The sequence below is a fragment of the Wyeomyia smithii genome, chromosome 1 (genome assembly GCF_029784165.1).
Source record: "Wyeomyia smithii strain HCP4-BCI-WySm-NY-G18 chromosome 1, ASM2978416v1, whole genome shotgun sequence".
NCBI lineage: Eukaryota > Metazoa > Arthropoda > Insecta > Diptera > Culicidae > Wyeomyia > Wyeomyia smithii.
In genome coordinates, this window is record NC_073694.1 from 48,312,452 (window position 1) to 48,339,527 (window position 27,076).

Genomic DNA, 27,076 nt, shown 5'->3' on the forward strand with positions numbered 1-27,076 from the left:
AGCGTTTCGTGCTAACGGACACAACATTATGCTGCGAACATCAGGAATCGACTAATTGTTTCAAAATGTCTATCACAACAGTTTCACAATTTTCAAATGCACTTTGCTTACATTTTTTTCTCATGCAATTGTTAACCTCTTACATTCATTCATAAAATTTTAAATCAACTTTTTCTAATATTATGTGTCGGATGTTTTCGTTTTTCATTCACTCTTTCTAAAAAACTCTTCCGTGAACGAGAAAAAATCAAAAACCAAACCCAATTCCAATGAAGCAAGTCAACGTTAACTATGCATACAGACTTCCCCACCAGTATAAACTGTTTTCATATTTCGACGTTCGTTTGTCTGTTCGATTGTTTGGCTGTTTTCCTTCATATTACCTTACGACAGATACTTTTTTCTGACTTTTAACCGTACTCTGCTGCTACCACCTTTCCAACATATAATCTCCAGTGTATCTGATGATGTGTAGATCTTCGAACTAAAAGCATTTTTCAACCACTTTCAAAACACAGGAAAAGGAAGACGGACCCCTGTTCAAGTTCTACGAGCTAATCGCCGACTACGCGCCGGATTATTTCAAAACCATGGCCAACCTGCAGCAGATGACGCTGTTCGCCCCGAGCAACGACGCTTTGAGCCATCCGATCGTGCACAACTTCATCAGGTGAGTGTCCAGCGTTTTTGTGTGTGTGTCTTTTAATTGCAAATAGTTCAGAACAGCTTTTCTGTTTCCTTCTTTTTTATTATTCTAATCGCAACAGGTTCGAAGACGAACCATGTGCACACACAAAATTCACGTAAAGCTTACGTCTTGCAAAAACTATCAGAATCCAAAAAACCATTACCTTTCGCAGGATTAGTCTGCTCGATCCAAACGACATTCGCTTTCGTGCAAACATTGGTTTATTTCCCCACATTCGCATGTTGTATATGTCAAGGGATTGTACACTCGGTAACGGTTGTATTCCGATTTTGAGAAAAATTAACAGAACGAATGTGCTATATAATGCTCCACAAAAATTACCATTATTAGGTTGCGGGTTAATACTAATTTCATATATTCTCAAATTCTAGACATTTCACTTAATGAATCGTTTTTTGTCTTTTTTCATAATGTATATGTATTTTCATTTTGGTTTTTGTCTTCTTTCCGATTCCTGCATATATTCTCTGTAGTTTTAGGAGTATGTAATGTACGAAATTACTTCACCAGGGCAATTTTACGGCTTAGGTGTCTTCCCTTAAATAGGCACTTCGGTAGGGATTCCTCTAGGGTTTTTATTTTTATGCTTCTAAGGGATTCGATTTTATGACCCTAGAATGGTCATTCCGGAACAGATTTCCATACGGCTTCTGGCGATCTGGCACTTAAAGTCTTTAAACAAACTGATTCTAAATGACATAAAAACCACAAAAACAGCCCCTGCAGATGTAATTTCAAAAATTTTGATACCCTTTTTGATACGATTCTATCTAACTGCTCTTGTGGTTAATGAAAACGGGTTACGTAATCTGACGATTCCGGGAAGATATAATCAAGTTATCAAAAACCATAGAAACGACCAACGAAAGCAAATTCGTTTATTTTTAAAATCTATGTTACTGTTTAACCATTTAAAAAGAAATTTGGTTCTGAATTTATTCCCGACAAACCGGATTTCGCAAAACCCATCAAAGCACTTTTGATACTATTTTAAATATCTAGTTTCCACTTTTTAGCTCCACTGAATTTAGCTTTAATATCATAAATGAATGTGAATCAAATCTCCATCACTCGAAAGGTGCTTTGGCAGTCTCTAGTAGGAGATTCAAGAAGGAGTAGCTAGACATGGTTCTTTAATAAAGGTTAAATATTGGGGATTTAAATGTTTCTGGCAAATCATATTTTTACAGTTCACAGAATTCGCCGAGAGCAGCATTTCATGCGAATAAAACAGTGAAATGCTATCCTGTGACTAAATTAGATGAACCTTCACGCTCTGACTACAAGCTATGGGAAACCATCATCTGTTACATAGAGAAATCAAACATCTTAGAAAAGAATTACCTTCAATGTCTCAGAACCGGAGTGCATGAGAATTAGGTAAATGAGTAGGCAATAAATGCACATATAACAGTTGTACCATTAAGCAGTCTTCATCAAGTTGGGGATGTGCCGTGGCGGAATTCAAAGCTAGGAAGTCCTCGAAAAAAAAAGTTCAAAATTTTTCACTAAAGCTCAACATATTTCAGACTGGACTCAATGTAGGAGAGCCTTAAATTATAATAACAAATATAACAGGAAATCTAATTATTGGGTCTTGGGTTCAAATATGCAAATCTGTTAAAAGAACTTCAGTTGTTTACAGATTACAAAAGACCCTCGAAAAAGATCATACCGCTGAACTTGGTAATCTAACTAAAGCGTCACGATGGAATCTATGCTGTGGTCCTCGTGATGGATTCAATGATGGAATCGTTATCTCTGATTTAGGTGACGGGTGTTCCAGGCAGACTTGTTCTGTGTCTAATATAACACTTACCAGATATGGTGGATGATTTTTTTTACGAGAACCAGCGTGGAAATTGTGATGGAATTGTCTGAGCCCAGCCATGCTTCTTTTATTAAAATTTTGGGACCAGTTCAAGGTTTAATCAGATTCCAGCAGAATGGAGGCTCACTACCCAGCCTTCTTCCCATTCGAAACTGGCAAGCATGACGCGCCCAAAATCATTTAGACCCATTAGTCTTTCTTCGGTTTTGTTAAAGACTATGAAAAACGTGTTAAATGTTTTAATTCATCATCCTTTTATTTATTTATTTACCTACTACCTACCAACAGACATAAAATAACTTGTCCTAATGACTCCTAATAAAACAGTCTTCGGAACAATGACAAAAATTCGATCGTAAGGCTCTATAAGATAAATGAAAATCGAAAACTAGTGACACTCTGTTGAAAGCACGCTGGATATCCAAGATGGCACTATTTGAGCTATAGTTGGTTCGACGAAAGGGCAAGTGCAAGGCTGGAGTCCTTCGTAAGGTTCTGGTAGGAGCGTTCAGGTTGATTTGACGGAGGATGACATGGCAGTAGATCCGTGATGTCAGGATATCATAAACTAGCATAGCGCGAGCTGTTTCTCGGCGTAATTGAAGAGTATCGATCTGGAGGAGCTGGCACCGGTCCTCGTATCTGGTGTCACGCATGGCCTGCTGCCAGGGAAGCATTCGAAAAGCGTATCGTACAAACCGCCGTTGAATGCCTTCGATTCGATGAATGGCATTGTTGTAGTGAGGGACCCAAACTGTAGAACAGTACTCCAGTGAAGACCGCACAAGCGAACAGTAGAGTGTAACTAAGCAATGAATCTTTTTGAAATCACGTGTCATTCGGAAAATGAGGCCCAGTTCTCTGGAGGCTTTCGCTACGATATACGGTATGTGCTGTTTGAAGGTGAGTTTTTCGTCCAGAAGTACGCCGAGAATCTTTGATGAATTCGTTTCCTGGAGAAAGTTATCATGGAGCACTTAAGCAGGTATTAGATGAAGCAAATATTTGCTATTTTTGGTACGATTTTCATTTGCACAAAATTAAATCTGTATTGAAAATCAGCAAATATTTGCTTCGTCTAATACCTGCTTTAGTCGGGTTGAGTACCATGCGATTCAACTCGCACCAGTGGGCGAATATATTAAGTTGTTGCTGAAGAAAAGCGGCGTCGGCAGCATGTTTGATTTTTTTGAATAATTTCAAATCATCAGCAAATGCAAGACGAAGACATTTAACAGAGTAGTGCACGTCGTTGAAGTACAGCTAAAATACTAATGGGCCAAGATGACTACTTTGAGCAATCCCGGAAGTAGCGGAAAAGGATTCAGAAATGTTGTCGTCAATTTTTACACTCAGAGTACGCCCTACTAGACATGACTCTAGCCAGCACAGCAAGTTGCCGCTATGCCATAACGGTCGAGTTTGGCGACAGCAATGCGATGGTTTATTTTGTCGAAAGCGGCAGAAAGGTCCGTATAGATTGTGTCCGTTTGAGATCGTTCAATAAAGCTGTCGATTACGAAACTTGTTAGGCAGAGTAAATTCGTTGTACAGGAGCGTTTCGGAAGAAACCCATGTTGTTCGTCGGCAATAATATTCTGGCATAGCAAGTAAATAGGTTGCAGTACGATTAACTCGAAAAGTTTTTTTACACAAAACCGCATTCCAACTTCCAGTTTGCTATCAACAGAAAAAACTGATGTTCAAGCGCTTCACACGGTGGTTGTAAAAATTGAAATCATTTTTGGTTATAGAAATTGCTTTGTGCTTTTTTTGGGATGTTGATGGTGCTTTTCATAATGTTTCCTATTCCTCGATGTAATGAGTATTGTTGATTGGATCGACTCAGAATTGAGAGACTCGTCTATTACGGTAAAGGAACTCCACCTGGAGTCGTTCTTTCACCATTTATGTGCTTTCCAATTATAGACGATCTCCTCAGACCGTTATTAGCTTGGAACCAACAATTTCGATGTTGTAAGCTTTGCGTACTGTTGTCATCTTGGTAAAACAAAAATTTGACAACGAAGTTTTGGAAAGAATGCAATAGGCTTTAAAATATGCCCGGTCCAGGTGTATAAGGGAGGGTCGTAGCATTAACCCAACAAAACCTGTAATCAGACATTCCAAAAATACAGCATTTTTTTACTGTCGTCTAGCAGTCGGGTAGGCACATTAAGAGCGTATTGGCAACAGTGCAAAAACGCGCCAAATGACCTATGGTTGAATATTGAACATTTTGGAAATTTCGCTCACGTATTTGGCTTAGCAAACTGAGCATTTTTCACAGATTGAGAGATTTTTTAGACCCATGAGTTATTTTATAAAAGGGCGTATCCATTTTGGCATAGGCTTTGTTCAAAGCATTATCGCTCAGTCTCAACACTCGCAGATCCGCTTCGACCTGATCAAGTCATCTAGCATGTTGGGCCTTGTCGGTGAGGTCCTTGAAGAGAATCAATTTTACCGCACAGTCTTTCGGCATCCTCGCGACATGTCCGGCCAATCATTGCCTCCCGAACAGGCATCCCATGAGTACAGCATTTATTTTTACTGTTTTCTCAAAATACTTTTTCCGTTACTGTTTGTTTGTGATACCTACCCACGCTAGCTGTCGGGTAATCACATTGAGATCATCTTGGCGACAGAGCATCATAGAAGGAAACGAAAAATGAATTTCGTGTGTCGACTCGGCGTTATTTGGAATGTAGAAAAGAGCTATATTTGTGTATAAATGTAACAGCCCAAATCCACCAAAAACATCCTTCTTTTTGTATTTTCCCATAATGAATGTCGTGTTACGGCTGTTAAAAAAGGTGTAAGAAGATTTAGTGTAAGGAGTAAAATGCAAACTGCTCGGTACCTTGCCGACAGCCTTAGTGTCAAGAAAAGCAAACTCGGCAATAGAGCGTCTGTATACAGAAGGGTATGTGTATCGCATACTGAATGTTATATACAACCATACCTGCCATCGTCGACATGGGAATAAGGTGAACGACAAAAAAAAACATTCGTGTTTGGGGAACTAGACAGCAACGTTATAGTTGTAAACCTTTTTTTCGGTCGGCTGTCTTTATATTGCCAATACCACTGCTGTTATAGAGGAACGCTCTCTAATGTAATAAAAAACGCCGGTACATGTCATCGCCCGGTACATTTTTTCCGCTGCCTACCATCGTATTTTCTAATCAAAAGAGTTAACTTATTCTTAAAATGAACAGGTTAAATACTTGGGAGTTATTCTTGATGCCCAGCTAAACTGGAATACACATCTTAACTATGAGCAATTCTCGTTGAAACCAGGCAACTAGGTGCACAAGGTCTTTTGAATCTGATATAAATGCACATATTAGTTAGGACTAGAGAAAAAATGATTATGCCATTTTTGTTTGATTGAATTTGTTGACCCCTCGGTCACCAAGGGGTGAAATAGTTTCTAGAAAAGTGGAAAATTTAACAATTCATGATGTTTTATTTGAGCTATATCTCAAAAATTCGTCATAGAACCAACTACAAGTAGCACTTTTCTGTAAAGTAGAATGATAGGGCTTTCAATTTTACTTTGTTCGGAAAATTCGTTCAATTGGTAGGTTAATACTGATGCTCACCTAATTTTTTTCTTGCATCTTACAGCATTTTTTTCAGCTTTCCAATGCTGGTCTCAGATCGAAAATCGGTAGTTGCGAACACGGCCAAAATTGCATTTTTCTGATATAATCCAAGATGGCGGCCAAATTCAAAATGACGGACAAAATTCTGATCACTCCAAAAGAAAGTCCTATCATTCCACTCACAGAAAAGTGCTACTTGTAGTAGGTTCCATAACGAATTTCAGAGATATAGCTCAAATAAAACATCAAGAATTGTTAAAATTTCCACTTTTTTAGAAACTATTTCACCCTTTGGATCTTGTGCACCTAGTAGCCTGGTTCCAGCGAGAATTGGTCCTATGCAATCAACAGATTCCACATGGACAGAAAAATTGTCATTTATACCTCCCCGTCCCTATCGTGGAAAACCTAATATCCAAGATTAACAGAGCCTCCTCCCCCCACCTATTGTCCACGTGGTTATTTTTTACATAGAACTACGTCTCTAAGAAAAGTTGGCTACACAGAGATGTAAAATGAAAATCTAAAAACGCAAAAAGTGAAAAATATGTTCAATTTCAAATGCTAATAACTCGGTTAATTTTCAATGGATTTCCTTCGGTCTTGCAGTAATCGATTGGAAAACCTTCTATGCATCCGCCCAAAATTCATAAAAAGCAATTTGATTATTCAAACTGTTGTACCATTAAAAATTGTCAAGCCTTGTTAAAACGCAAAATTTGACCTCAGATTGTTCGCTTAAACCGAATCAACCCTATGATGCCATACAGCATCATTTGACAAATTGAACATTTCACGACTTAAAATGAAATTCAATGTTATTTCAACGGAAATCAAATTGATACAATCTACACAGATCTTAAGGCTGCCTTCGATTGTGTTGACCATCAATTATTGCTAACTAAAATTGCCTCTTCTCACTTCGTTTAATCGTTGAATACCTACTTAAGCTGAACATCAAACTTGAATCGACTTTCTCTTACAGCTTCACAAACAGCTCCGGAGTGCCTCAGGGAAGCAACTTGGGGCCTTTACTGTACTCGATTTTCTTCAACGATGTCTGCCTATATCTACCTCCAGACTGTAAGCTTCCGTATGTTGATGATCTTAAAATCTTCGTCATTATCGAATCAGTGAAAGATTGCATTGAACTACAGCAACTGATTAAAATGTTCGATGCATGTGGAATCAATCTATCATCAGCGTACAGAAATGCTGTGTCATATCTTTCACGAGAAAGAAATCTGCAATTGAGTGGGCTTACGAAATCAACGAACGCCCGGTCGTCAGAGTTGAGGTTGTGTGAGACCTTGGAGTTTCATTGGACTTACAGCTTTCGTTCAGAGATCATTACTCGAATATTATTGCTAAAGCAAACAGAAACTTGGGAATCATCACTAGAGCTGCCAAAAGTTTCCGCGACCCCTACTGCCTGCGATCACTGTTCTACGCCCTTGTTCGGTCAGTATTGGAAACCGCTTCAATCATTTGGAGCCCCTACATAAACTGTTGGACCACTAGAATCGAAACAAAACAGTCGCGATCCTCAATATTTGCACTAAAGTTGCTTCCTTGGAGTAACCCGACGAACTTACCACCCTACGAGGATCGATGCCGTCTCCTTAACATGGAAACTTTGAAAGGTCGGCGGAATTCAGCTAGAGCACTGTTTGCTGCCAAGTTGTTGCTTGGTAACATTGACACTCTCAACCTTCTGGAGCAAACGACAATGCTGAATCCAAATTGAGCTCACAGCTTAGTTAAAAGTTAAAGTTAAAAGTAAAATTAGCCTAGTATTCTTGGTGGTTCACTGAAGAATCTTTCTAAAAACACGAAGATTATTTGTTAGGCGTCGTACACAAATTACGTAACGCTAAAAACCTAGATCTCCCTCCCCGCCCCTAAGTAACGATAAGTAACGTTCGATATGACCCCTCCCCTCTAAAATTACGTAACGCCGGACAACCTGCACCTCTTTCCAAATTTGCAATTTTGAGCAACCATCACAGTTACGTAACGGTCTCTACTACCCCCCCCCTCCCGTTTCTTCATTTTTTGGAAAATAAAATAGTGTGTCCACATGGATGTCACAACCCCCTCCCCCGCATTCCGTGGACAAGCGTGTACATTTGCGTAGCACCACTACCCAGAAATTGTCCACGTGCAATTATTATACGTCAAAAACTAAACTACCTTTCAAAATCATAGATACCGAACGGGAAGTTTCGGAACAAGGTGGCTCGAATATCCGACAGACTCTGTCGTCTTTTAGACTGATGGCTCAAAAATGAATGATTCAACCGGAGCAGGTATAAATGGTCCAGGGATAAGTATCTCGATACCAATGGGCCGTTGGTCTACAGTGTTCCAGGCCGAAATATTTGCAATTTATGAATGTGCACAAGTCTGTTTGGCTAGGAAATACAGGCATGCTAACATATGCATTTTTTCTGATAGCCAAGCAGCACTTAACGCACTAAAGGCCTTCACATGTACCTCTAAGCTGGCAGGAGTGCATCCTTTCACTGAAACAACTGGCAGAAAGGAACCAAGTATGGTTATACTGGGTTCCTGGTCACTGCGGAGTGGAAGGCAATGAAAAAGCCGATACGTTACCTAGACAGGGGTCATGTACCGATTTCATTGGCCCAGAACCGTTCTGTGGGGTGTCATCAAGCGCCTTGAGAGAATTGAAAACCTGGGAACATAGAACAGTACAAGAGAACTGGATATGCTCAGTAGGGCTACGCCAGTCTAAACGCTTTATAAAACCAAGCGTCAAGAAAAGCCAGCAATTGCCTAGTTTAAATAAAAAGGGACTAAGGACAATTACCGGACTGTTTACAGGACACTGTCCAAGTTAGCATCACCTGAAACAAATTGGTCAATCAGATGACGAAATTTGTCGTCTCTGCGGGTTCGAATGTGAAACCGCAGAACATTTGCTCTGCCACTGCAGTGCACTAATACAGCGCAGAATAAGAGCCTTAGGAAAAGGAACTTTGGAGCCTTTTGAGGTCTAGTCTGCGAATCCTAATGAGATAATACATTTCATACGAAATTCAATGCCTAATTAGGAGAAAGGGTGCGATATGACAACGACGATCACTTCCATCAATAGTGATATGTCTGCCACGAGTACCTAGACTAAAGAAGAGGTATGCTACGAAAGATTAAAATAATGGTCGCAGTGGTCCAAATCTTACAAAAAAAGTACACTTGGTTCGCTAAGGCGGCATCCATAAATTACGTATCGCTCAGAGTGGGGAGGGGGATTATGTTGAGCGTTACGATTTGTTATATAGGGTAGGGGAGGAGGTAAGATCAGCGTTACGTAGCACATGAACTCTGAAAAGACTCTCCAAAAACGAGCATTTTTATCAAGCAAGTTCTTCTACAGTGTTACGTATTTTGGGGGGGGGGGAGGTGTTGGCGTTACTTTTTGTTTTGTTTTGTCGCTTAAAAAAAGGCGGGGCCACTTACAACCAGGACTGCAAATTAGCAATATCAGCTATGAATTTTCAGTGGAAATTGAAAACCAAACGAGTTGAAAATGGAAATTACTCTTAGCTCCAATCAGTTGACAATGATAATGTTTGCCAGCAGTATCACTGTAATTTCGCTGACGTTATGCTGGTTTTGCGAAGTTTAGATATATCAGATTAAGGTGTCCCAAAAATAGCGATGATGGAAAAGTCAAGGTGCTCAACCCTAAATTGAAAGATAATGTTACTTACAGCATTTTTGTAGAACATTTCGACTTTTTTAAAAATACCATTTTGAGAATACCATTTTGATTTTTAAAAAAATGACATTTTTTTACACTTTTTGTAATTCTATTCAAACTCTACATTATACCGGAATGCATCAAATTTCGAACACTTAAGCTATGATTTAATTTCTTGCACTAAAAAATCAACTGAAAAAGAGTTTTCTTGTCGATCTTAAAGGTTTAACATGTTGGTTATTTTATTTTTGTTGCAATTATATGCTATTCATATAGATTCAACCTGTTTTGTTTATCAAATTAACGAAAATTCAGAATTCGGCTTTGATTCAAATTCCGAATACTTCAATGTAATCACTAAAAGATAGATAGGCAAACCGTCTCAACACTGACTGTCACGTTTTTCAACGCCTGCTGGTTCCCTGGAAGTGGTTCCACAGTGGAGAGCTATACATCACTGGTTACAGGACATTCCGAAGAACGAAATGGTAGGGTAAACAGGTATAATACGCCCCCCCCCCCCTAAGGAACATCGTCAATATTGTAGCTATGTTTATCACAAACAACAAATCTTTCATGCAGTTAGATACACTATTTAGTTGGTAATGCACTGCTATTATTTTGTTTTGTAATTACTGTTACACAAAAACGCTATAATTTTATTAAAAACTTTGACAAAATTGCAAGCTTTCCAATCTACCGGGGCAAAACGCCCCAGATGCAGTATATAATGCCCCATGCAGTAGCTTCATATAGCAGCTCAGCATACGAAGTGAAACAGCGCTTGAAGTCTCAGAAGCAAACGCTAAAGCAATGAACAAATCAGCCGGGCTAGCGGTGGGGCATATTGCCCGGGAGCTGTAGTGTAGCAGAAAGCATTGAATACTTAAGCAAATTATATAATTTTTATCGTTTCTTCACTAGATACAGCTGCTTAGAGGTTCATTTGAGATATATAAGCTCAAAAACCAGGTAATAAACTTTATACATTGGTGAAACAACGTTACGGAAACGCTGCAAGAAATTAGATCGGAAGCAGCTCAAATCAAAATTGATTTTTGTTTATTTTTTGCTGCTAGTGACAATTATCAAACCTGCACAGAAGGTTGGTCCTATGACCCGCTACGGATTCCCAATAGTCTCATGTCTTATTTTTTGTGTGTTACCGAATAAATGGACTGGGGCGTTATGCCCCGGGGGGCGTTTTATACATATTTACCCTATATAATAATCCTACTTTTGATTGCTCTAGCTATAATAATGAGGTTTTTATTCCAAAGTGTTCGAAGTTTGAGCCAAAACGAAAATATATACGAAATTATATTTTTTTTTTAATTTTTGTAGAGTTGTTTAGTTCTGATAATTTGCATGGTTTAGTTAAGCATCGGAATCAGTTATTTGACTCGCAGAGCCCATTAAACATCGCATGAAGGATTTTTTTCTCTTGTTGTTAGTTAAAACTTAGAAGAGTTTTATATACAAACTGCCAATGGAGTTTTATATACAAACTGTCAATGGAGATATTGATGACTTTGATGGCATTTTTGTGAAAATGCCTAGTCTTCCATCACTTATAAAAATGCCAATATCTCAACCTCCCGATAAAAAATCAAGGATTTTTCTTGTGAACTTTCGTCATGAAAACCGCTTTGCAGTAAAAACTTTAGTTCATGACTGCAGTTTTTTATGTGTGCGATGCGATGCGAAATACTCAAAAATACCCCTGCAAAAATTGAAAAATTTCCGTAATATGTGGGCATCAAAAAAAAGGTTTTTAGCTTAATATCCTTTTTCATACATCACCTCTTCGCAACTTGCCAGCAATTTTTATTAATTTATTATTGGAAAGATACGAAAATTTCTCGTTATAACGTAACCTGCCTTACGACGTAACCTCTTTATAACGTATATCAATATAATGTAATATGTTACTCCATATAACGTAATTTTCAAATTTTTAAATTTAAATCAACTTTCAACGTACTACGGAACTAAAAATGTTTGAGCGATCAGAATTCTTCTCAAGCTAGTCAAAAAAACATAGGATAGCAGATAAAACATGTTATACATTTTTCAAATACATATAATCGAAGTTTCTGTCACTTTATGATATATTCTCTGTTGTGATAAATAAAGCGTTAATTCAAGCAAGAAAATTAATTAAAGAAAAGTACAGTATCCTTCACCTTTCGATCAAGCCATTGGCGTTCGAAAACCCTTTCAGTGGTAGTAACATAATACACGTTTACAGCATGCCACCCTATTGAAGCTACACATAGCTCTACGTCAAAAAATTGTAGAAAATAAAAATATTGGCGAAAAATTACTGTGAAAGAAAAATCATCGAAATCAATTTTTGCTGTGAATCATCAAATTCATAATTTCAACTCCTTCTAACATTCGCTATGTGAAGCTCAGGATAGCGAGTATGAATGCTACGAAGACCATACATAACGGTATGTGTCAGCAAGCAGACGCGAATTCTCAGTACTATGGCAATTGGCTGGCTGTTTTGATGTCTGCGTTGGGGAAATAAGCCAATCATACGAAAATTAATAGGTATATTCGACCTTCAAACTTTTCCTCAATTTCCACCACATAGCAAAAAAAATGATGGTGATAATTATGATGTCATAGATATCCTATCTAATCTCTTTTAGAATGTACCTCAGAGCACTGCAGTGGTGTATTGAAGAAAAAAATATTCCTGCCGCATGTTTTTTTATAACCATATAACCTCATTCTAAATTAGACATGTAAAATCTGCAATTCGTATGAAAGTATTTGCGGACTTCTGAGCGCATCGAATCATGATTCCACATAGGTAATTGATTACATGAAAAAGTAAGTTTGACTTGAACATATTCTACTACTTTTTTATATTTCATTTATATTACCAAACAACATTCTGCCATGAAATTTTTAACGTTTATACGAATTTGTTGCAAATGAAACATAAAGTCTAATAAAAATAGTCAACAATCGGTTTTTTAAAATTCGTTATTTGGTTATGGTCGTAAAAACGGTTTTTTCTAGTTGTATTCGAACGTTCAGGGTATACTTTTTTCAAAACTATGCTCCCTTTTTTGCCATGAAATGTGACTCAAAAAAGAAAATGCTAGTGTGAATTAACGGTTTGACATTTTCAATAACAAATATCTAAGTTTTTCTTTCAATTGCATGTATTGTTTTTCTGATTCAATTATGTTGAAGTAATTTCTATTTACACCATTTTCGAATGCTACTATTGAGGAAAAGAAGTGTCAGCATATTTGCAGATGGTCAACGCAACAATCGGTGATATTTTTTTTGCAGTTTTAAGATGCAAAAAATTCTACTGCAGAATTGAAAATTACCATGCGCCTCCTTTTCAAAAGAATTCTCTCTAGACGTCAAAAGTGATAATGACTATGCGTCTCCACTACAACAAAATCAAAGGAGACAATTAAGTAAAAAAAACATGCGTCTCCAGAGTCGATACACACCATGCTTTTAAACATCTCACGCAAAACAAGAAACAAACCAAAAATATCTTTCATAATTAATACCAAGCCCAATACGAAGCGCTTATGTTTGCCTATATAGTTTTTCAATTTTACCTTAGTTCATTTTGTCCTAGTTTCTGTTTTTTAAATCAAAACTCAATTTGTGTTTTTTTCCTTCAATGTTATATTCTTTTGCTAGTTTTGTCTATGTTGTCGCTCTACTTTTTTCGGATTTTTTATTGCTTCTCAAAAGCTGCTTTTTCTATTTTGCGTGTTTATTTTCGCAGGTGTTTAATATTTTCTATTTTTTATCAAAGTTGTTCCTAGTTTTAATTTCAAATTTTTTCTTAAGAATATCATCCAGATTGTTTTGATATTCAATTAGCATTATTCGGCTGTAAATTTTAGTACATTTCTCATTCCAATGCAAAAGCTGAGATTAATTGAAGAAAATCGAGTTAACAATCGGATTGGAATCAACCTTAGACTGAGTGTATGATCTCGCAACTAACCGTAGATATCCCACCATTTCGAAACCACCTATCATTTATAACCATTCTATTCTTCATATGCAGTAATTTAATCCAGAACATTACTAAGGGTTACGACGGAAATGATCATTCAGCGGGGTGAGTTTGGTGTCAAAGAAAACAGAGTCTCCTGTTGATACTACTAAAGTTGGTTTTCTCGTTCTGCTGGTTCACTTTGAAACTGCAATGCTTCCATAACGAACTTTTCCACAACAAACACACCTTTACATATTCATTAGAACATTCGAAAAGAGTAGGAAACTTTCGTTATTTAGTTTTGTGCGAAAACTAATCTAATTTTAGCATGCGCTGCTTATACACACAACCAGTTGTTGGCCCTCGCTCGCAAGCACACTGTCATACCGCAGAACTCACCTCATGCGTACACTATAAGATTAGAATGTTAATGTTTAAAACAAGTTTTATGTATTTATTCATTTTTATATTATTAATGTTAAATTTTTCCTATATTCGTCTGTTTCTAAAAGGATGGCCGAAAATTGCGTAGTCGACTAATTTTCAAAGAGCTGAGTTTCTATTGCAAAAAAAAATCAACTTCTGCTTCTAGCGCTGCTTCTCAAACTCATTTTCCGTGAATCGTTATTTACGACTGCCATTTTCTGCCTTCCTAATAAAAATGATATTTAATTCCGCAACACGTCAAAAGCTTACAGGCGTTAATCCTTACCATAGGATGGTCACCCTACCATACAAGATTGCTAATCTGTTGCTCTTTTTCCGTTTTGTTTGTTTTGCACCCTCCCGTTCCCTACACAACGACGCACCTGCCAACACCACTCAAACCTACCGGGTGAAACTTTGCTGCCATCTCCGTCCGCATCCAGGAATCGTGATAAGCTGCGGGAAATCCTGAACTTGCATCTCGTACGCGACAGTATCACCACCGACAAAATCCGCAAGAACAACCAAAACCAGGTAAGTGGGCCTCTGGCCAATCGCACCAGACGGTAGAAACTTTAGCTGTTGCTAGGAGCTGAGGCGCCCGCTTTAGCTGATGTCAAAGAAGAGATTACACTTGGCAAGCCACTTACCGATACATACGTTATTAACTTTATCTTTGCCTTGCCTCTCCAGATTTACCAGATCCCGACTGGTGCGGATAAAAAATTCCTGTACTTCAACGTCATCAACAACCGTTACGACCACAACCAGACGATCACGGTGGAGGGGGGCGGTGTCAACGCCACGATTATCCTCAGCGACATCGCCGCGACCAACGGCTATCTGCACATCATCGACCGGGTGCTTGGCATTCCGTACATGACCGTGCAAGAAAAAATCGAAACCGACCCGATGCTCAAGTGAGTAGCTTGTTTTATTAGAGCGAATGTTTAGTGCAACGGACAACCATTGGGCAGTAATAAAATCCTCTTATGTACAGTAGTAATTTATTTTGAGCGTTATGGATAAAAATGAAGGATTTCACGCCAATTTGGTCAGCCGTTGGCAGCACCCTCTCTGATTTTAGTGAAGCTTTGTTATTGGTAATATAACAAGTTCTATAACATTTAAATCAAAGAATAAAATCTAGAAAACTGAGAACGTGTTGCAAACTTCAAAGCCAAGGCAGTGTAAAATCTCTCCAACCTATCACTTTAAATTGATCGATATTTTCTTTCACAGTCTTACGTACCAGTTCGGGCGCCTGAATCAGTTCAACGAACAGCTGAATAAAACTACGAAACGATTCACTTACTTCATTCCTCGGAACCGAGCGTGGATGCAGTGGTTCCAGGAGCATCAAGGAGCCAATCTGAACAGTTTTCTCACCGACATCTATCAGGTAAAAGCAATTTGTTCGATTTCGTCACGATCCCCGGATCGCGTGCACTCGTCAAACAAATCTTTGCTGCCGCATTGGGGCGCTCTATCGCTGAATTTTTTCCTTCTCTGTCCGTCCGTGGTACCAGGCACCAGGAATGCAAAATAGAGCATGAGCATGAGCATGATTGACCGCCCGCGGTTGCTACTCCGTTATTGCCAGATCAGCTGTAATTACACAGAGAACCAACAGATGATGCTTGGGACCAACATGCATCCTCAATGTGTAAAAACTGGTGACCTTAATCTTTAAGTTAGGCAATACCAGCGCCGGCCGCATCCGAATGCAGGTCAAAGGAGGAGTTTGTATAGGAAAATGTTGACGTGATACTCGCTTTATTGGAAGCCGAGAACACCTCTGCACTTCCACGAGAAATCACTGGGATTTCGAAGAAAAGGGTAGGGTTTGCAGCAGGTTTCGTTTTGGTAAACGATTCGTCGATTTCGAGTGTCGCGTTCTTTAGAACAAATGTCGCGCCTATATGTTCAATACATCCGCCACGATATTCATAATGGGATTCGAACTTATTCAGTTTGACCATGTAACACTACACAAACATGTAACACAAATTGTACGCAAGGATACTAGAACTTTAACTAATTTGAAACAACTCAAACGATCGGATATCTTCTCGTGGGTGATCCTCTTTATACCGAAAACTATTGCGCGTTGTTGATATATCTGTAGATCATACGATCACATGAAAGGTATCGACGCGGAGTCTCTAGGGGTTTGGTCAACCGGACAATTCTACCTAACAAATCTAATAATGACGTCTCTCGTATACACTTCGTCTGTTCTAAAAATAAGCGATACGATCCCGCGAAAAAAAACACTTGAAAAATGGAATATAACAATGTTACGCGCTTATTACGAAAATGAACCATGGGTATCTTTTTTGCCGAACACCGCGATCCTCTCCGTACGACGCGCGCGAAGTAGCCTTTGCCACTCGTAGCAATCAGCTAGTTGTCAATCCCGGGAAAGCAAACATACTATCGTACTATCGAGAAAGCAAATGCACGTTGACCGACGCGATTCTTTTAAAGGTATACATCGCGTTTTCGTTAATTACGATATTTGTCGATCGGACGAAATCTTCGGCTAAACGGACACAGTGAGACATGAACAACTATCTGGGTATACCCCGCAAAATCACTACATTCCGTAAACGTTCATACGAGCAAAACTCTCCCAAGCCGGGACCGCGGTTTATACCGATGCATTATGCACGACTGCTCTATTTCCTTTCGGGGACACGACATTTCACGCCAATTTTCTCTTAGTTGTCAATGCGAATGTTGCCTATTAAATAGAAAAATTGGCAAAGTTTCATGCATACAAAGCTTTAAAAATTTTAAAAATGCAGATATCCATATTAAGCAATATTTAGTTTTAAGTTTGGTAACAAAATGCCGAACTAGTCATAATTAGAACATAGTAAATAAAACATCTGCCCAAAAGCTAGAAAAATCGAAAAAGTGAAGCATAAGATTTCAGCTATTATCACGCACCATACCCCCAGCTTCCACAAACCACATCAATGCTTTTTGGGTGAGAACATATTTTGCTGATTTAACCTTGCTTGAAGCACTGACCGTGCAAAACCGGGACGGGCTCCAGGTATACGACTATTTTGATATTGACTTGTTTTTTTCTTATGAAAGTGAAGGATAGAAATATTTCTATTTTTGTTTTCACACATAAATTGACAATTGCATCTGAGAATTCCCATAGGTGCGAACAGCCCTAAAAATCTCTTCTACTTGTGTCAAGGCCAATATCTCCAACAATCTTAGATGGCAACGCGATGCCTACTGTATGAACGTAGCCCATTGTCAACGCGAACGGGCCACGCGCCAAAGGCACGGAAACAAGCGTTCAATATATTCGTTTTACCACTTCATTCGCGCCAACACACATACCAACGCCGAGTAACTACCGCACCGACCTCATCACACATAAATCTAGCCTCTCTACACTCCACGCAAATGCATCAAAACCTGCCCTTTTTTTCTACACAAAACAATATTGATATCAATGTATTATTCAATCTGGTACCTAACCATCTGAGTGACCATATATTTTTCAAGCAATCCACTATGATTGCTCTTCTTGCTCGCAGTATAGCAACGTCGACGTGCCCGCTGTCGTTCATTACGCTGCGCTCTTTCACTTATCTCTATGAACGAACGCATAAGAAATAATAATAATAGTATCAAACGCATAATAATATTAATAGAAAAAGATGAACACTAGAAAACATCGCAATATTGCAGTCAACACTTCAAAACGCTGTCAGTGCGACGGATTTGAATACAAAATAATGGCGAAGCTCCATGCACACAAAGACAAAAAGATGTTCATTCAAAAAGTTGCTCATGCATAACAACACTTGCTCAAAAGCCAGAAAAATCATTATAAACAGAACAAAAGCTTCACGAAATGATGAGTAGTTCACTAATATTTAAAAACCAACAATGTTGTAAATCTCAATATGTTATTTAGATGGTCGGGCATAAATCTGCTCAGAACCTGTCAAAATGTAAACATTGGCGCTGCGATAAAAGTCCGTAGACGGACTGCAAACGTCGGCGTTCCGCGGGAAAATCTGCTTATCTGGTTTTTGAGCACCTAGAGAAACTGTATATTAGAAAAATGACAAGGCACCCACTGCTTAAGGCAATTGTCCAAAACGAATAACGGCAATGCAAAATCATACAGTTCGCCCGTCTTGATGTTGACAGCTGCCCCAACCGCGAACGCCCCGCCAGCCCTCCAATACACAGTCTCACTAATGACACCCTACACGCATTGCAAAATAACAAATACTTATCCGAATTGTTCCGAAGCCGCGCTGTTTGCGGAACGGCGGTGTTGAATCAGCAATCTGCATACTAAACACCACTAACACCACATTGAAATCAGTGCAAAACTCGAGACATAATGCAATAATGAAGAAAAAACTCGTAACCAATCATCCTCACAGCACTTTGCATCTAGTCCTTTTTCCACCGATTCCTGTTTTCCTTAAACTAACACAAACACTGCATCGTGTAGAAGGCATAGCCCTAGCAGAAAATGATAATGCACTCAGTAGCGTCATTTTCTGAGTCATTTTTTCACTTGATTTTCACTTTATGTTAAACAACTTCAAATCTTCCACGCGTGAATAAACGAACTTCATCCGGTTCTTTGCACTTTGGTACGATAAACTAGAAAATGTTCGTATACCTATTATTTTAATTTTTGCAAAAACATGTAAGCGGAAAACAGGCACCAGGAATGCAAAATTATGGATTAACTAACCTTTTTTGTTCAGAAAGCCGGCTTCATGCTTCCAGCAGCAAAGAAAACAAAAATGATAAAGCGTATCATATTTTATGCATAACTGTCAGCACAGTTATTTTTTGAGCATTTGTCAACGAAAATTTAATTTACAGCACAAGAAGAAGGAATGAATATCTAATTTAAGCACAGTGCGAATAACGTTGCGAAAAATAATAATTCATTGAAATTCAACCCAATTGAGATATTAACTTTAAATGAAAAAAATGCTGCCAGATGCAACGCCGCACCGGCGGAGAATGGAACCGTCATACGGTTCGAAGAAATATTTGCTTCAGCACCAGCGCGGAAATAATTTATCAATAACTAATTACATCTTTTCATCCACGTACTAAGAGCCCGATCTGTGGCCGCTGGCTAGCCACGTTGCAGCCTCTAAGCCGGCAACAAAACCGTTGTCAGCAGTCACCCCAGCTAGCAAGACGCCGCGAATAAATCTGCATAATTTCATTCTTCTGTAGCCTAGCGAATTTTCCGGCTACCGCTTTCCACAACACCCCAGCTTGAATCCACGGATGGAAATGGAAATTCTTCACCAGCGCGGCTAGCAAAATGTCTTACTCTAGTCGAATTCAATATACGACGAGAGAATTGCGAAACCAGATGGCAAACCGCAGACATATGGGGCCGCGGCTTTTCAGCGAGTGACGAAGTCTCTTTGATAAGCCCTCCTGCACACTTGTCATAATGGCCATTAAATCTTGGAGGCCATCATTTTCATCACAAACGGTAAACAAGCCGGCTTTGGACAGATGAACGCTCGGTTCGTGCAATTTATTTTGTTTTTATTCTGCCAAGGCAATTTCAATCTTTTTCGGAACACAACAGCTCTTTTTTTTGTATGAAAAATAATATCAAAATATTTTGGAACATTCAAACTTCACGTACCCACTAAGGAAAATTGTTGAAAGAAAAAAGGAACGACAATGAAGGTTTTTACTTTATGAGAAACCTAAAGTAGACTAAGAGGAATCCATTTCTTAAATAGGTAGACTGATGTAGTTAGAAAATAGGAGCTTTTGTCTCGTACTGAATTGAGTGTCAATATTGAATCGTCTTCGCGAATAAATCTTGGACGGTTTCAAAGCGTTTTTGAAAAAAAAACTGTTGAACGTTAAAGTGTTCTGAGGCGAGTGTCTTATATAACAAGAGAAGATTCAGGGTTCCCGGTCCCTTCGCAACATTAAATTATGTGTTTTTTTAGCCTCCTAAGTATGTGCCTTTCAAATTTCTAGATTATATGTCCTCTTTTAATTAAAAATCAACAATTGGCAAACGAAAATAAGACTTGTTCGAGCTTATCAGCTCTCCAGCTTTTCCAGGTCTAGTTGCATACAACTCTGGTGAACACATGCGTAACGTCTCATCGAAATCAAAGCAAAAATAAATACACTTCCATCAAACAGATTCCACGCATAATCGAAGATGTTTTCCGCTTACGAGTGGGATAGGACCCTCTCAGCCGTACTGCGTAAAACAAGCAAAGCATTGTTTTCAGTTTATTTTTCCGGATGAACCAAACATGTCGTAACGAACGTCTGATGTCGAACACTTTTTGCAGTGGAGAGTCATGATGTTGATAGCTTAAAAAATGTCTTTTTTGCTTGGTATGACTTCAATTGGGTAACATTTCGTGAATGCGAACGAGTACAGAAGGAGGCGTTTTAAGTATGGTAGCGCGATTTTCGAGGTTATGAATAAGTTCTAATTAACACTGGTTCGTAATTCACGAATCGCACAATCTTTCGCAAAAGTTAACCATGTTTGTAATTTTATGCCACAAAATATAAAAAAAATTGTTCGCAGTGACGAAAATACCCAACACTGACAAGTAAATGAAGCTGTTCTCCTCGGAGGCCTCTATCTGGAGTATTATGACCGTATATGCGTATTAAAGGGTTAAAGAAAGACGCTTCGAATATAGCCCTATCAACGTGTGCGCGTCAACAAAGGATAAAACCGACGACGTCAAGGAAAAGATCAATGAGCTCCTTAAGAAAACGTATGAAGACAACAACATGGCATAAATATCATCATCGGAGATATGAACGCACAAGTCGAATGGGACGATTTTTTTTGCATCCCGATATTAGTAGAGAAATCATTCACTCTACCACCAGCGACAACGGTTTGAGGCTAGTGAACTTTACTGTCAGCCGGGAAATAGTTATCTGTAGTGCCCATTTTGCACGTCTGAACATTTTAAAACACACCTGGAGACACCCCAATAAAGCGGCCTGCTTGGATCGACTACATGCTGATCCCGAATATCGAGAGCTAAGGCTGCCGAAAAGAGGGCTCATCGTCGTAAGGATCGTGAACACTATGATCGTGTCAATTACTGTCAAGTGTAACGACAGGGAACCTGGTATTGAGAACAACACTTCGAAGTGTTGTTAAATGGTGAGGAAGGTAGGAGAGTCGTCTAGGGTAATCGTAGAGAATCTGGGGAAATTGAACAAGCTTTGAATCCGCCAATTTTTGACGAGGTGAAAAACCTTGCAGAGAGTTGGAAGAACCACAGAGCTCAGGGAAGGACGGCTTACCAGCCTAACTCGGAATATATAGTGCAATTCACAAAATTATCCTGAGAGTATGCTCTGAGGAGAAACTAGCTTCGGATTGGTTGGAAGGACTCATAAGCCCTAAGCAGGAATGAAAAGGGACATAAACCCGACCCTGCTTAATTTAGCATATAAAATTCTCTTTCGTATGATGTTCCATAGACTGAAGCTTTTGTAGGAAGCCTCTGTTGATGAATACAGGTACGGGTTTCGAGCAGGATTATCTAGAATGGACCAGATGTTCAAGTTTCCAGAACACAACTTGCAGACACATCATATGACTACAAGGCGGCGTACGTTTCAGTGAAATGCAACGAGCTGTAGCAGATTATGCTCGAACATGGTTTCTCAACCAAAATAATGAAGCTGATACTTGCGACAACTAGATAAAATGATAGTTTTTGCAGTAATTGTGATAACTGAAGTCAAGCAGCTCCAAAACAACTAACCAGTTGGAAAGAATGGCATTGCAGCGGAGCTGTTCGGCCCGGATAGGTTGGCTTTCTATCTGCATCAGCTGATAGTAAGGTCTGGAATACAGAACAGCCACCGGAGGAGTAGAAGCAGGAAGTAATATGCCCAATATTCCAAAAGGGCGATACATTGGAACATGAGAACTACCGGGCGATCACGATTCACAGCGCATCTCACAAACCACATCGTCTCTCGCAGTAAGTATAAAAATATGTGGGAAGTTATCAGGCGGTTTTGTGATCCTCAGAAGTGTCACGAATAACAAGTCCCCACGCATCAACTGTTCATCGCCTTTAAAGCCGCTTACGACACTATCGACCGTGTAGAGTTATGGAATGTTATGGACAATAATGGCTTCCCTGCGAAACTAACAAAACTGATTGAGGCCACAATGGATGGTGTACTGTGCTGTGTGAAGATGTCGGGTGTGGTATCAAGCCCGTTTAACACATGCAAGGGACGCAAGGGACCAGGCAGTATTTCCTGCCTCCTGTTCAACATTGCGCTTGAAGGTGCGGCCTATAACATGCGGGTAACGATCTTCAATAAATCCAGTCGATTGATGAACAGTACACCAAGCTGCAACGTTAAGCAGAAAAGATTGAATTAAAGATGAATACCTCGAAGACTAAGTATCTGCTAGCAAGGGGAACCGAGCGCGATCGGCGGAGATGAGTTCGAGGAAGTTGATGAATTTGTGTACCTCGGATCATTGGTAACTTCAGACAACAACTGCAGCAGAGAAATCCGCAGACTATTGTAGCTAAACGTCGTGCCTACTACGGACTTCACAAGATGTTGAGGTCTGGTAAACTTCGCACCTTCTCGAATCCAGGCGTAGAGACGCGCAACGAGCTAGGTGGTTAGACCACGTGGATCAAGATCTCGCAAATGTAGAACGCTCAAGTGCGTTGGCGTAACATTGTGACGCAGCTGAAATCCTGAAAGATGTTTCACCAGGATAGTAAGTAAGTAAGTAAGTAACAATAGTGGCATATCAGAGACAGTACTGTTATTTACTGGCATGTTGCTAGCTGAATTACATACTCTCGGCAGAGCTTTATGGTTTTCAAAATCATTATACGTAATGTTTTTCGTTCCATAATGGTTTTCATCCTGGCCAGCGAGAAAATTCGTTGAATCCTTCTTACGACAATGTAATGATACAACGATGAATCCATGATTAACTTGTGGACGTAGATCAGTGGCAAAATCACGTCCTTTTCATCAGTGTACAGTTCTGATCTGTTCGTGACCTGAAAGGTTTCTCCAGAACAGTCTTCAGACAGCGAGTTCTTGAAATGAAGTTCACTCATATTCAATTTGCAGGCAGAGTTCCAAATATTGCAGCCTGGAATGGACTAACGATATGTAACTAAAACAGCCATTTTTGCGGAATAAACGAGGTAACTTTTTGTAAAACACCGCACCGAAAGCTTTTTCTTCGTTTAATGGATGTAAACGGACCAGCTTAAAGTAGAGTCAAATGTAGGACCTAGAAAAGCATGTTTGCTAACTATTTTGACATCTTGTCCTTGAATTTCGAGCGATGTATAAGGTGGGATACGTCTCCGTGGCGAGTTCATAAACATTTACTAAGTTTTCCACAAGTTCAGGGACAGCATATTAGTTCTTGTTTCATCTGCCGTTGAAATCTGCCAACTGCCGTTGGCGAGCTGGCCTCAGGATATCTTAATAGAAAATCAATGTCAGCAAACATACGCTCCTTTCTACTTAAGTTTAAAATTCCTTAAGACTCCTTTCAACTAAGCAGATATCGTTGAACAAAAAACAAAAAAAAACAAACTCGGGCCAAGTTTACTACCCTGCGGTACACCGGTTCTAATAAACCGTACAACTGCAATTTTTGCATTCAAGCAAATATTGGAAATGTAACTTCTGTCAATTGTGATAGATGTGATTTGATTGATTCCAATCAACATCGATTGAAACAATGTCCAGGATCAAAAAAAAGTTTTAGAGTATATTACCGTGATCTGGAAGATGCCCTTCATTTCGAGACAAACGCCAAAAACAAAGAGCAAAATGCGGCTCTATAGTTAACAGTTTGTTGAATATCGTACCCCGCGTGCTGATGTCCGCTAGATTCCATTCCACACTGTAGCTCAATGTTGAATAGCAGGCAGAAGAGACTACACCCTTTATCAGTCTTATCAGCTTCCCGGGAAAGCCGTCTTCGTCCATGATTTTCCATAGTTTTTTTCGGTCGGTTCGGGGGTTCTGTATTCACGGCATTGCTGGAGGATCTGCCGTCTGGTAAACATATGGTCCATCGTAGACTATCCTTCTACGAAGCCGGCCTGATAACTTCTCACAAGTCTGTTGGCTAGCGGTATAAATCGGCGAAAAATAATTTGGGAAAGCTCTTTGTAGGCGATGTCGGATGTTGATCGCAGAGCAGATAACCCCATCCTTCTACTCCTCCGATGTTCTGTAACCCAAATTCTTGCCATCATCCGGTGCGGAAAGGTTTTCAGGGCCCATCATTATAACCTCCGCTCCAAGGGCATCCTTCCCAGTCGATTTTTTTTGTCAGCTGCTGGATGGCATCCCTAACTTCGCCTATAATTGGGGCGGGCACGTCTTCTACGTTAGTGGTCCCCGTGGCTCTGTAGTTAGCGATGTCGGTCGGCTAGCTCTCCCACACGGTTGTGATATCGGATTCGATTCCCGATCGAGTCGAGGATCTTTTCGAGCTGGAAATTTTCTCGACTCTGCACTGGGGCACGGTGTATCGTTGTACTTATCCTACACATACTAAATGTGCCGGAAACAATATCGATAACGAATTCTCTCAACTAATCTAGTTGATCGAGACCGCTATTAGCCCCAAGGCTAAGCGTGCGATATTGTTGTACGTCTTCTACGTTTGCCACACCGACAGGATCTTCGCCACCGTGGTCCTGGGCGCCATTCAGTTGTTCGTCGATGTGCTGCCTCCACCTTTCGGTCACCACACGATCGTCCATCAAAATACTATCATCATTATCCCGGTACATATCCGCTTGCGGCACGAAGCCTCTCCGGAATGCTTCAAGTTTCTGGTAGATCTTTCGAGTTTCCTGAGAATGACGCAGCTGTTCCAGCTCTGGATACTCTTCCACTTTTTCTCCCAAAAGATTTGGGTTCACTGCATCTTCTTCTGTCTGTGTCTTTCTAAATTGTGACGAGTAGCACTGCGCATCTTAGCCGTCCGCACAGCGTTCTTCCCATCCATCATCCTCCTACATTCGTCGACGAATGCCCAAAGACGTTCTCCGCTACGTTGTTGATGGCGTTTTTGATGGTGTTTCAACAGTCCTCGAGAGGAGCTTCCTCCAGCTGGTCCTCTTCCGGCAGCGCAGCTTCGAGCGAATGCGCGAAGTTTTCAGCGACGTTTGCTGCTTCAATCGCGCGAGATCTAATCAAATGTTGTTAACAACGGAGAGTTTTGGACGCATCTCAACCATCTGAAGGTAAGTTAGCGCTCCTATAGGATCTGGTCGATCTGTGTTTCTGTCTGGTTTGGTGTCCTCCGGATGTACATGTGTAGGAGGTTGTGCTGGGCTGGAAGCAGGTATTACGCACGGCCATGTTCTTGGAAGCGGCAAAGTCTTAGGCAATTTCATTGGTCAACTGGTATGCGCTGAACCTCCCAATCATCGATTTGTTTTCCTCGTCCTGGCCGACATGAACGTTGAAATGCTGATGTTAGAGAACCGGCACTTGATTCTCAACCTTCACATTCGAGGGCTGATTGGTCACCACTAAATCACCCGCATCTCACCCATCACTATAAAAGCTGTCCCCAGCTCATGTGTGTTGCCTCAGCTCTGGTAGATGGCATGATCATCCCATTGAGCCCTTCTAGCACACCTTCTGCAGTGCTATGACGACGAACCTGCGGGTTTTCAATACTTCGGAGAGCACTCGTGTGCTCCCTCGGCAGTTCCACGTCTCGGGTTTCCAATCGTAAGTCGGTTTTCATCGCATGGGTCTGTGCCAATTGTTCCAGTCCGAATTTCTTTGTTCCTCGTTCATTACTTGTGAGTGTTTTATGGTGACGGCTTGTAAGGCCTGCACACCAATCCCCTGTCTCACCAGAGGCCTACCGTGCACATCATTGTTTAGAGTCCCACGTTGGCACGAGGACGGTACTCGGCCGCCCCTTACCTGGAGTACAGACGCCGCTTTAGCGGTTCCTAACATGGAGGACCAGCATACGACCAAGTTCTCACCGGGGTTGGTCTTCCTAGGTTGCTCGTATCCCAGCTGGCACCGCGTGGATGTCGGGATAGGAGTGGCTGAATAAGAGACTAAGGACCACATGTAGGGTCTATTTTATTCCAGTAGGTGCACTTGGCCCCGATGGTATGCATTATCCAGCCGTTCAGCCAGCCACCTAAAAATTAACGTCGCTAATTAGCGATTAGCGAATCAGCGGAATGGCTGTTTATAGACTTCAAAGCGGCGTACGATTCAGTGAAACGCAGGAAAAGTACCACACGAAAAGCAGGTGTGCAGAGGAGCGACAGCATCATCATGAAGTCTCACGTGCTTGTAGGCTTCGGGGTGACATCGAAACATCGCAATCAGTATAATTCGTGAAGCTGTGGGGAGGCCTTCACGATTCTAAGGCTGATGACATAGTAAGCGCGAATGGCATCGCGAAGCGATTCGCCTTGCCGTACTACGGCAAGTGGCTATGAGAATTGAACTCACCATAAAAACTGCCACAAAACACCTATTCTGCGCTAGCGGCACCCGTAAGTTTTACGAGAAACTGAACAACTCGTGCGAAGGCTACGTCATACGTAGTACGTACCACAAGCCGATATGTGCCACGACTTGGTAAGAAATCTGACAACCGAGTTTGAGGTGATCGGAAGGTAGACGAAGGTGGTACGGCAATCTATCTAGGAGTACGTGTAGATGAGAACAGGTTTCAGGCCCT

The 27,076-nt window shown here is 40.3% G+C and overlaps 1 protein-coding gene across 6 annotated transcripts in view; it reads left to right on the top strand.

The window, feature by feature from the left end:
• Positions 1 to 27,076, top strand: part of LOC129718644 (fasciclin-1) — a 432,194-nt gene that overhangs the window by 386,929 nt on the left and 18,189 nt on the right. For 4 of the 6 annotated variants that reach the window (XM_055669620.1, XM_055669617.1, XM_055669618.1 and 1 more), the window contains 5 exons: positions 519 to 670; positions 13,939 to 13,992; positions 14,739 to 14,829; positions 14,989 to 15,215; positions 15,538 to 15,697. In XM_055669620.1, the coding sequence (XP_055525595.1) occupies positions 519 to 670; positions 13,939 to 13,992; positions 14,739 to 14,829; positions 14,989 to 15,215; positions 15,538 to 15,697 (684 nt within the window). The remainder of the gene's footprint in view (positions 1 to 518; positions 671 to 13,938; positions 13,993 to 14,738; positions 14,830 to 14,988; positions 15,216 to 15,537; positions 15,698 to 27,076) is intronic. The other 2 variants (XM_055669619.1, XM_055669622.1) reach the window with 1 other exon arrangement.